Source organism: Salvelinus fontinalis, chromosome 4 (assembly GCF_029448725.1).
Source record: "Salvelinus fontinalis isolate EN_2023a chromosome 4, ASM2944872v1, whole genome shotgun sequence".
Classification (NCBI taxonomy): domain Eukaryota; kingdom Metazoa; phylum Chordata; class Actinopteri; order Salmoniformes; family Salmonidae; genus Salvelinus; species Salvelinus fontinalis.
In genome coordinates this window covers 18,001,925-18,014,341 of record NC_074668.1, presented here as the reverse complement: position 1 = coordinate 18,014,341, position 12,417 = coordinate 18,001,925, and the positions used below count along the sequence as shown (strand labels likewise).

The 12,417-nt window shown below is 40.5% G+C and overlaps 1 protein-coding gene across 1 annotated transcript in view; it reads left to right on the top strand.

The window, feature by feature from the left end:
* Positions 1-12,417, top strand: part of LOC129853226 (nuclear receptor ROR-beta-like) — a 38,423-nt gene that overhangs the window by 21,211 nt on the left and 4,795 nt on the right. Inside the window, exons 2-9 of the mRNA XM_055919030.1 lie at positions 687-772; positions 964-1,105; positions 1,854-2,282; positions 3,178-3,299; positions 6,028-6,160; positions 6,314-6,421; positions 11,919-12,029; positions 12,224-12,336. Of these exons, the coding sequence (XP_055775005.1) occupies positions 687-772; positions 964-1,105; positions 1,854-2,282; positions 3,178-3,299; positions 6,028-6,160; positions 6,314-6,421; positions 11,919-12,029; positions 12,224-12,336 (1,244 nt within the window). The remainder of the gene's footprint in view (positions 1-686; positions 773-963; positions 1,106-1,853; positions 2,283-3,177; positions 3,300-6,027; positions 6,161-6,313; positions 6,422-11,918; positions 12,030-12,223; positions 12,337-12,417) is intronic.

Below are 12,417 nucleotides of genomic sequence, written 5' to 3'. Positions count from 1 at the left end.
AGGAAATAATGTAGGATTAGATTGCGTGTCTAATCTCCTTATAGTGAGTGTGCATTCTCAGCAGATATGTGCCATCGATCTCTCTCTCTATATATCTATAATTTCTCTCTAGCTATCTCTCTATCTGTCACTATCCTTCTCCACCTCAAACTACGTGGCCACACTGGTTACTGTGGTCACAGGACGCTCCTGAAGGTTTCAGTGTGTGCTGATTTCAGACCTACAGTACACAGTTCAGTCCTATAGTACACTACATGTACACTATGAGTGAGTGAGTGAGTGAGTGAGTGAGTGAGTGAGTGAATAAAAGAAGATACTTTGGTGATGTAACCCCCCTACAATCCAGGGACCAGATCTAAGGACCCCTGCTCATCCTCATGACAAAATGTCTGTCACCAGACATTACCACACCATAAAACACTGCTAAAATGAACAGGTTGTCACAGAGTCCTGTTGACTGGAGAGGTTCCTTCTGATTGGGAGCACTGTTCCCTCTCACTGGGTCGTGTGATAGAAACACACACAGAGACAACCACGCACACACCCTAATGAGCCCCCTGACAGTCGGGGGAACGTTGAGTGGCCATTAATACTGGTACAGTACAGGCAAGTGTGTGTGACACAATGAAACGGTTATGTAACCCAGGTGTGTGTGTGCCTTCCCCCTCCCATCTCTCTGTCCACAGCCCAAATCGAAGTTATACCGTGCAAAATCTGTGGAGACAAGTCATCAGGAATCCACTATGGAGTCATCACGTGTGAGGGCTGCAAAGTGAGTTCTCCACACAGCTCTGTTGTTCTCTCTGTCTGACTCTATCCCCATCATTCTCCTGTCATTTCTGTTTCATATCTTCATTTTTATTCCAGTGTCTGCGTTCTACTCTCCGTCAACTCTTTTCTTTTCCTTATTTTCCAAATCCTAGACTGACCGTTAACTGACTGCTGTTTGTGGTTGTCCTGTAGGGGTTCTTCAGGCGAAGTCAGCAGAACAATGCTGCATACTCATGCCCTCGCCAGAGGAACTGTCTGATCGACAGGACAAACCGAAACCGCTGCCAGCACTGCCGCTTACAGAAGTGTCTTGCACTCGGAATGTCCAGAGATGGTGAGACCGCTTACACACAAACACACGTGTAGACTCTTACCTACTTAAGATTGTCACCTACTCCCGAGTAGCGCAGTGGTCTAAGGCACTGCATAGCAGTGCTAGCTGTGCCACTAGAGATTCTGGGTTCGAGTCCAGGCTCTGTCGCAGCCGGCCGCGACCGGGAGACCTATGGGTCGGTGCACTATTGGCCCAGCGTCGTCTGGGTTAGGGGAGGTTTGGCCGGCAGGGATGTCCTTGTCCCATCGCACACTAGCGACTCCTGTTGCAGGCCGGGCGCAGTGCACACTGACACGGTTGTCAGATGTACGGTGTTTCCTCTTACACATTGGTGCGGCTGGCTTCCGAGTTAAGTGGGCATTGTGTCAAGAAGCAGTGCAGCTTGGTTGGGGTGTGTTTCAGAGGACGCACGGCTCTCGGCCTTCGCCTCTCCCTAGTCCGTACGGGAGTTGCAGCCATGAGACAAGACTAACTACCAATTGGATACCAAATTAGGGAGAAAAAGGTGTAAAAGTATTTTTTTTATGAAATAAAGATTGTCACCTTTAGCTGAGAGAAAATAAACACAATGTGACTAATAAACAACCTCCCTCCCTCTCCCTCCCACTCTCCCTCTCCCTCCCTCCTACTCTCCCTCCCTCCCTCCCTCCCTCCTACTCTCCCTCCCTCCCTCCTACTCTCCCTCCCTCCCTCCATCCTACTCTCTCTCCCTCCATCCTACTCTCTCTCCCTCCCTCTCTGTGCGTAGCGGTGAAGTTTGGCCGCATGTCCAAGAAGCAGCGTGACAGCCTGTACGCCGAGGTACAGAAGCACCAGCAGCGGATCCTGAATGAGCGGCAGCAGCAGACGTGTGAGGCAGAGGCCCTGGCGCGCGTCTACTCCTCCAGCCTGACCAATGGCCTCAGCACCCTCAACCACGAGATCGGAGGCACCTACGCCAACGGCCACGTCATCGAGCTCCCCAAGGGCCAGGTGAACGGTGGTGCCACAGGTGGCTACTACCATGGCATGGACTCCACCCAGCCCTCCCCGGACCAGTCGGGCCTGGACTTGGCGGGCATAAAGCACATCAAGCAGGAGCCGGTGTACGACCTGACCCCTGTGGCTAACCTGTTCAACTATAGCACCTACCAGGACAGTCAGCTGGCGCACAGCAATGTCAGCATGGGAGAGCTAGGTAACTAAGGGTTAAGGTTAAGTTCATTCAAAGATATCAAATTTGGCCGTCAATGCCCCCTCGAAAATATGCATGATGACGTCTCTGAGTGAGTGTTGCATAGTGCAGGAAGATACCAGGCCTTAATTGATGATTTGAATAGGAGGGTGTCACGGTAAGGCTAAAGGAGTGTGAGTCAGTGTGATAAGCTGTGTGTGGGACAGGAGATCAAACAGGCTTAGGGAGAGAGGGAGGAAGAGAGAGAGAGAAAGAGAGAGGGTGGGAAGAAGAGAGAGAGCGATAGAGAGAGAGAAAGAGAGAGAGGGAGGGAGGAAGAGAGAGAGAGGGAGGGAGGAAGAGAGAAAGAGAGAGAAAGAGAGCGAGAGAGAGAAAGAGCTGTCCATGCGTCATATTTAAGCTTAGCCCATCAATTCAAGAAACCCCCATTGAGAGTGTGGCCTACCTTCCTAAGGCTGTAATGTCAATTTAGTGTAACACAGTTTTACTAGTGTACTCCATATTTGAGTTGTCACACATCTACTCGGATGAAGGTATACAATACATTCCCTGATTCTTGTAAACATCGGTTCTGCTGTTTTCTATACCCCGTTTCAATTAGCGCCAACATTCAGACAAAAACAAATAACATTTCTACAATACAGATGAAAATGATGCTACATAAAAAGCAACCTCGTCTCAAAGCCTGGTGGACGAGACCACATACAAAGTTGAGTGAAGACTGAAACTTTGGGCGGTTGAACAAAGCTAAATAAAGTTGCAATAATTTTCACTAAACTTATGATCGGTTCATCAGTTTCACGCTCCCATAGACAATGAATGGTAAGCTACCATTTTGCTCGAAATGTTGATCAAAGTGTGTGTCTGACTGTCTCTTCTCTGTCCTCTCCCTCCATAGATCGTATCGCCCAGAACATTATAAAGTCTCACCTGGAGACCTGTCAGTACACAGCAGATGAGCTGCAGCAACTGGCCTGGCAAACACACTCCTACGATGACATCAAGATGTACCAGAGCAAAGTGAGTGTGTGACCAGTGTGTGTCTGTGTGTTCCTTGTGACCAGTGTGTGTCTGTGTGTTCTTTGTGACCAGTGTGTGTCTGTGTGTTCCTTGTGACCAGTGTGTGTCTGTGTGTTCCTTGTGACCAGTGTGTGTCTGTGTGTTCCTTGTGACCAGTGTGTGTCTGTGTGTTCCTTGTGACCAGTGTGTGTGTCTGTGTGTGTCTGTGTGTTCCTTGTGACCAGCTGACTTTGCACTGCTCACTTACCTACAACCTCTGAGCACCCCCCCAACTCCATTGTCATCCAATGTCTCTTTCCTCCCCTATACACCCCCTCAACTCCATTGTCATCCAATATCTCTTTCCTCCCCTATACACCCCCTCCAACTCCATTGTCATCCAATATCTCTTTCCTCCCCTATACACCCCCTCAACTCCATTGTCATCCAATATCTCTTTCCTCCCCTATACACCCCCTCAACTCCATTGTCATCCAATATCTCTTTCCTCCCCTATACACCCCCTCAACTCCATTGTCATCCAATATCTCTTTCCTCCCCTATACACCCCCTCAACTCCATTGTCATCCAATATCTCTTTCCTCCCCTATACACCCCCTCCAACTCCATTGTCATCCAATATCTCTTTCCTCCCCTATACACCCCCTCCAACTCCATTGTCATCCAATGCCTCTTTCCTCATCTATACACCCTCCAACTCCATTGTCATCCAATGTCTCTTTCCTCCCCTATACACCCCCTCAACTCCATTGTCATCCAATGTCTCTTTCCTCCCCTATACACCCCCCAACTCTAGTATAAATATATATATATTTTTAAATGTATGCACTTTTTAAGTCATTTGGATAAGAGTGTCTGCAAAAAAAAACACAAAAAAACTTTTCATCCAATGTCTCTTTCCTCCCCTTTATTCACTATTTAAATGTCTCTTTCCTCTCCTATAGTCACTATTTAAATGTCTCTTTCCTCTCCTATATTCACTATTTAAATGTCTCTTTCCTACCCTATATTCACTATTTAAATGTCTCTTTCCTCTCCTATATTCACAATTGAAATGTCTCTTTCCTCCCCTATATTCACTATTTAAATGTCTCTTTCCTACCCTATATTCACTATTTAAATGTCTCTTTCCTCTCCTATAGTCACTATTTAAATGTCTCTTTCCTCCCCTATATTCACTATTTAAATCTCTTCCCTCTCCTATATTCACTATTTAAATGTCTCTTTCCTTCCATATATTCACTATTTAAATCTCGTACCTCTCCTATATTCACTACTTAAATGTCTCTTTCCTCCCCTATATTCACTATTTAAATCTCTTCCCTCTCCTATATTCACTATTTAAATGTCTCTTTCCTACCATATATTCACTATTTAAATCTCGTCCCTCTCCTATATTCACTATTTAAATCTCGCCCCTCTCCTATATTCACTATTTAAATGTCTCTTTCCTACCCTATATTCACTATTTAAATGTCTTTTTCATCCCCTATATTCACTATTTAAATGTCTTTTTCCTCTCCTATATTCACTATTTAAAATTTTTTCCCCTCCCCTATATTCACTATTAAAATGTATCTTTCCTACCCTATATTCACTATTAAAATGTATCTTTCCTCTCCTATATTCATAATTTAAATGTATTTTTCCTTCCCTATATTCACTATTTAAATGTCTTTTTCCTTCCCTATATTGACTATTTAAATGTCTTTTTCCTCCCCTATATTCACTATTTAAATATCTTTTTCCTCTCCTATATTCACTATTTAAATGTCTTTTTCCTCTCCTATATTCACTATTTAAATGTATTTTTCCTCTCCTATATTCACTATTTACATTTTTTTTCCCTCCCCTATATTCACTATTTAAATCTCTTTTTCCTCCCCTATATTCACTATTTAAATCTCTTTTTTTTAGTATCTCACCTCCCACTTTCTCTTTTCTTTCTCAAGTTCTCTTTCTCTGCTCATTTCTCCTTCTTCTGTTTCTCTCTCTCACTCCTCATCTGTGCCTGTGTGTATGTGTGTGTGTGTGTGTGGGGGGGGGGTGTGGGTGTCTATGTAACAGAGCAGTAGTTCCTTTACCACTGTGACCTTTCTCATTCCTCTGTGTCAAATGGATTATGGGTCATTACAGAAGAACCCTTTGAAATATTATCCATGGAGATTCATTTTACAGCTAGAAACTATAGAACACACAAAGACAATTTGCTGATATTGTACTTTGGATATTCCGAGTGGCGATGGAGCTGACTATTTTACAAGTATTCATTTGATAAAAATTCCTGTCTTTGTAGTGTACTTCATTGAACAGCACAAAGGGATGACCCAAATACAACGCTTCTGCATGTCTTGTTGTGTGCACAGTACTGTGGCATGAACATGTGGGTGAAATACTGTTTCTATTTGCACAAGTGCTATAGTAGTGTTTCAAAATTGTGTTTATGATATGTACACAGCTGTCATAACACACGTGTTGATTTGTCTCTGGAGATGTCCCTACCTCCTTACCTCATTTGCACACACTGTATACAGATTTTTCTATTGTGTTATTGACTGTACGTTTGTTTATTCCATGTGTAACTCTGTGTTGTTGTTTGTGTCGCACTGCTTTGCTTTATCTTGGCCAGGTCGCAGTTGTAAATGAGAACTTGTTCTCAACTGGCCTACCTGGTTAAATAAAATTGAAATAAAAATAAAAACTTATCAAAGTGTGTGTTTCTTTGCAGACGCGAGACGTGTTGTGGCAGCAGTGTGCCATCCAGATCACCCATTCCATCCAGTATGTGGTGGAGTTTGCCAAGCGCATCTCAGGCTTCATGGAGCTTTGCCAGAACGACCAGATCCTCCTGCTCAAGTCAGGTGACCTCACCCTGCTTGCCCATTGGAGGAAACAGTCTCCTGGTTTCCTCCTTTCAACAAAAACATACAACAAATGGTGACAAGACGATATTATATCAACGTGGGAAAAGGTATTAGATTTGCAAAAAGACATCTTTCTCTGTCTCTCTCTAGGTTGTCTGGAGGTGGTCCTGGTTAGAATGTGTCGGGCGTTTAACCCTCTCAACAACACAGTGCTGTTTGAGGGGAAGTACGGGGGCATGCAGATGTTCAAAGCACTAGGTAAGGCACTGCTGCTAGCGATACTGCACCGCCTCCATCTACGGCCATCTAAGTAGCATGATGTACTACAGTACCCATAATGCTCTGGACAAGATATTCGGTAGTCTCTGACCCGACACTGAAATCTGATTTGTTACATATTACATTCATAGAAGTAACAGAATTGCATACACAACTGTAGTAGTATGAGAAAACACTTCAGTGAATACTGCAGTAGGCATCGGGTTTGTATGAGTGTTTCTCTGTTCGCTGTATTCTTATTTTACGTGAGACTACAGTAGAACTATGAGACTACAGTAGAACTATGAGACTACAGTAGAACTATGAGACTACAGTAGAACTATGAGACTACAACATAACTATGAGACTACAACATAACAATAAGACTACAGCAGAACTATGAGACTACAGCAGAACTATGAGACTACAGTATAACTATGAGACTACAGCAGAACTATGAGACTACAGTAGAACTATGAGACTACAGTAGAACTATGAGACTACAGTAGAACTATGAGACTACAGTAGAACTATGAGACTACAGTAGAACTATAAGACTACAGTAGAACTATGAGACTACAGTAGAACTATGAGACTACAGTAGAACTATGAGACTACAGTAGAACTATGAGACTACAGTATAACTATGAGACTACAGTATAACTATGAGACTACAGTATAACTATGAGACTACAACATAACTATGAGACTACAGTATAACTATGAGACTACAGGAGAACTATGAGACTACAGGAGAACTATGAGAAGAACAGCATAACTATGAGACTACAACATAACTATGAGACTACAACAGAACTATGAGACTACAACATAACTATGAGACTACAACATAACTATGAGACTACAACATAACTATGAGACTACAACATAACTATGAGACTACAGGAGAACTATGAGACTACAGCAGAACTATGAGACTACAGTAGAACTATGAGAAGAACAGCATAACTATAAGAATACAACATAACTATGAGACTACAGCAGAACTATGAGACTACAGTAGAACTATGAAACTACAGTAGAACTATGAGACTACAGTAGAACTATGAGACTACAGTAGAACTATGAGACTACAACATAACTATGAGACTACAGTATAACTATGAGACTACAGTATAACTATGAGAAGAACAGCATAACTATGAGACTACAACATAACTATGAGACTACAGTAGAACTATGAGACTACAACATAACTATGAGACTACAGTATAACTATGAGACTACAGTATAACTATGAGAAGAACAGCATAACTATGAGACTACAACATAACTATGAGACTACAGTAGAACTATGAGACTACAACATAACTATGAGACTACAACATAACTATGAGACTACAACATAACTATGAGACTACAACATAACTATGAGACTACAGTATAACTATGAGACTACAGTAGAACTATGAGACTACAGTAGAACTATGAGACTACAGTAGAATTATGAGACTACAGTATAACTATGAGAAGAACAGCATAACTATGAGACTACAGCATAACTATGAGAAGAACAGCATAACTATGAGACTACAGTATAACTATGAGACTACAGCAGAACTGAGACTACAGTATAACTATGAGACTACAGCAGAACTGAGACTACAGTATAACTATGAGACTACAGCAGAACTGAGACTACAGTATAACTATGAGACTACAGCAGAACTGAGACTACAGTATAACTATGAGACTACAGCAGAACTGAGACTACAGTATAACTATGAGACTACAGCAGAACTACGAGACTAAAGTAGAACTATGAAACTACAGTATAACTATGAGAAGAACAGCATAACTATGAGATTACAGTATAACTATGAGACTACAGCATAACTACGAGACTACAGTATAACTATGAGACTACAGCATAACTATGAGACTACAACATAACTATGAGACTACAGTAGAACTATGAGACTACAGCAGAACTGAGACTACAGCAGAACTATGAGACTACAGTAGAACTATGAGACTACAGTAGAACTATGAGACTACAGTAGAACTATGAGACTACAGTAGAACTATGAGAAGAACAACATAACTATGAGACTACATCATAACTATGAGACTACAGCATAACTATGAGACTACAGTAGAACTATGAAACTACAGTAGAACTATGAAACCACAGTAGAACTATGAGACTACAGTAGAACTATGAGACTACAGTAGAACTATGAGACTACAGTAGAACTATGAGACTACAGTAGAACTATGAGAATACAACATAACTATGAGACTACAACATAACTATGAGACTACAGTAGAACTATGAGACTACAGCAGAACTGAGACTACAGCAGAACTATGAGACTACAGTAGAACTATGAGACTACAGTAGAACTATGAGAAGAACAACATAACTATGAGACTACATCATAACTATGAGACTACAGCATAACTATGAGACTACAGTAGAACTATGAGACTATAGTATAACTATGAGACTACAGTAGAACTATGAAACTACAGTAGAACTATGAAACTACAGTAGAACTATGAGACTACAACATAACTATGAGACTACAGTAGAACTATGAGAGTACAGTAGAACTATGAGACTACAACATAACTATGAGACTACAACATAACTATGAGACTACAGTAGAACTATGAGACTACAGTAGAACTATGTGACTACAGTAGAACTATGAGAATACAACATAACTATGAGACTACAACATAACTATGAGACTACAGCAGAACTATGAGACTACAACATAACTATGAGACTACAGTAGAACTATGAGACTACAGTAGAACTATGAGAATACAACATAACTATGAGACTACAACATAACTATGAGACTACAACATAACTATGAGACTACAGTAGAACTATGAGACTACAACATAACTATGAGACTACAGCAGAACTATGAGACTACAGTAGAACTATGAGAATACAACATAACTATGAGACTACAACATAACTATGAGACTACAGTATAACTATGAGACTACAGTAGAACTATGAGAATACAACATAACTATGAGACTACAACATAACTATGAGACTACAGTATAACTATGAGACTACAGTAGAACTATGAGAATACAGTAGAACTATGAGAATACAACATAACTATGAGACTACAACATAACTATGAGACTACAGTAGAACTATGAGAATACAACATAACTATGAGACTACAGTATAACTTTGAGAATACAACATAACTATGAGACTACAACAGAACTATGAGACTACAACATAACTATGAGACTACAACATAACTATGAGACTACAGCATAACTATGAGACTACAACATGACTATGAGACTACAGGAGAACTATGAGACTACAGCATAACTATGAGACTACAGTAGAACTATGAGAAGAACAGCATAACTATGAGACTACAACATAACTATAAGAATACAACATAACTATGAGACTACAGCAGAACTATGAGACTACAGTAGAACTATGAGAAGAACAGCATAACTATGAGACTACAACATAACTATAAGAATACAACATAACTATGAGACTACAGCAGAACGATGAGACTACAGTAGAACTATGAAACTACAGTAGAACTATGAGACTACAGTAGAACTATGAGACTACAACATAACTATGAGACTACAGTATAACTATGAGACTACAGTATAACTATGAGACTACAGTATAACTATGAGAAGAACAGAATAACTATGAGACTACAACATAACTATGAGACTACAGTAGAACTATGAGACTACAGTATAACTATGAGAAGAATAGCATAACTATGAGACTACAACATAACTATGAGACTACAGTAGAACTATGAGACTACAACATAACTATGAGACTACAACATAACTATGAGACTACAACATAACTATGAGTCTACAACATAACTATGAGACTACAACATAACTATGAGACTACAGTATAACTATGAGACTACAGTAGAACTATGAGACTACAGTATAACTATGAGAAGAACAGCATAACTATGAGACTACAGCATAACTATGAGAAGAACAGCATAACTATGAGACTACAGTATAACTATGAGACTACAGCAGAACTGAGACTACATTATAACTATGAGACTACAGCAGAACTGAGACTACAGTATAACTATGAGACTACAGCAGAACTGAGACTACAGTATAACTATGAGACTACAGCAGAACTGAGACTACAGTATAACTATGAGACTACAGCAGAACTACGAGACTACAGTAGAACTATGAAAGTACAGTATAACTATGAGACTACAGTAGAACTATGAGACTACAGTAGAACTATGAGACTACAGTAGAACTATGAGAATACAACATAACTATGAGACTACAGTAGAACTATGAGACTACAGCAGAACTGAGACTACAGCAGAACTATGAGACTACAGTAGAACTATGAGACTACAGTAGAACTATGAGACTACAGTAGAACTATGAGACTACAGTAGAACTATGAGAAGAACAACATAACTATGAGACTACATCATAACTATGAGACTACAGCATAACTATGAGACTACAGTAGAACTATGAGACTACAGTATAACTATGAGACTATAGTATAACTATGAGACTATAGTAGAACTATGAAACTACACTAGAACTATGAGACTACAACATAACTATGAGACTACAGTAGAACTATGAGAGTACAGTAGAACTATGAGAATACAACATAACTATGAGACTACAACATAACTATGAGACTACAGTAGAACTATGAGACTACAGTAGAACTATGAGAATACAACATAACTATGAGACTACAACATAACTATGAGAATACAACATAACTATGAGACTACAACATAACTATGAGACTACAGTAGAACTATGAGACTACAACATAACTATGAGACTACAGCAGAACTATGAGACTACAGTAGAACTATGAGAATACAACATAACTATGAGACTACAACATAACTATGAGACTACAGTAGAACTATGAGAATACAACATAACTATGAGACTACAACATAACTATGAGACTACAGTAGAACTATGAGACTACAGTAGAACTATGAGAATACAACATAACTATGAGACTACAACATAACTATGAGACTACAGTAGAACTATGAGAATACAACATAACTATGAGACTACAACATAACTATGAGACTACAGTAGAACTATGAGAATACAACATAACTATGAGACTACAACATAACTATGAGACTACAACATAACTATGAGACTACAACATAACTATGAGACTACAGTAGAACTATGAGACTACAGTAGAACTATGAGAATACAACATAACTATGAGACTACAACATAACTATGAGACTACAACATAACTATGAGACTACAGTATAACTATGAGACTACAGTATAACTATGAGACTACAACATAACTATGAGAATACAACATAACTATGAGACTACAGTAGAACTATGAGACTACAACATAACTATGAGACTACAGCAGAACTGAGACTACAACATAACTATGAGACTACAGCATGTTATTCTATTTTGACCGCCTCGTTATTAACTCTCACAGGCTGTGACGACCTGGTCAACGCTGTGTTTGACTTTGCCAAGAGTCTGTGCTCTCTGCAGCTCACTGAGGAGGAGATCGCTCTGTTCTCCGCAGCAGTGCTCATCTCCACAGGTTAGTACAGACTACTCACAGCCACAGTTACCTTCTGCTGCCACCTACAGGCAGACCTTACTGAGGCACTGCCTGGATGGAGAATGCTGCTGTCAACACAGTGATTGACATGTGCTGCATTAGTGAAGCTGTCTTTATTATAAGTAAGACAGACACAGTGACTGACATGTGATGGTTGTGTGTTCCTCTGTCAGACCGTCCATGGCTGATGGAACCCAGGAAGGTGCAAAAGCTCCAGGAGAAGATCTACTTTGCGCTGCAGCACATCATGCAGAAGAACCACATGGACGAGGACGCGCTGGCTAAGGTAGGGTGCATCACCGCGGCGCATCACCGCGCCTCATACAGTACAGCTGTTGTGGGGCTTCACATTGGCATCAAAGGGCGT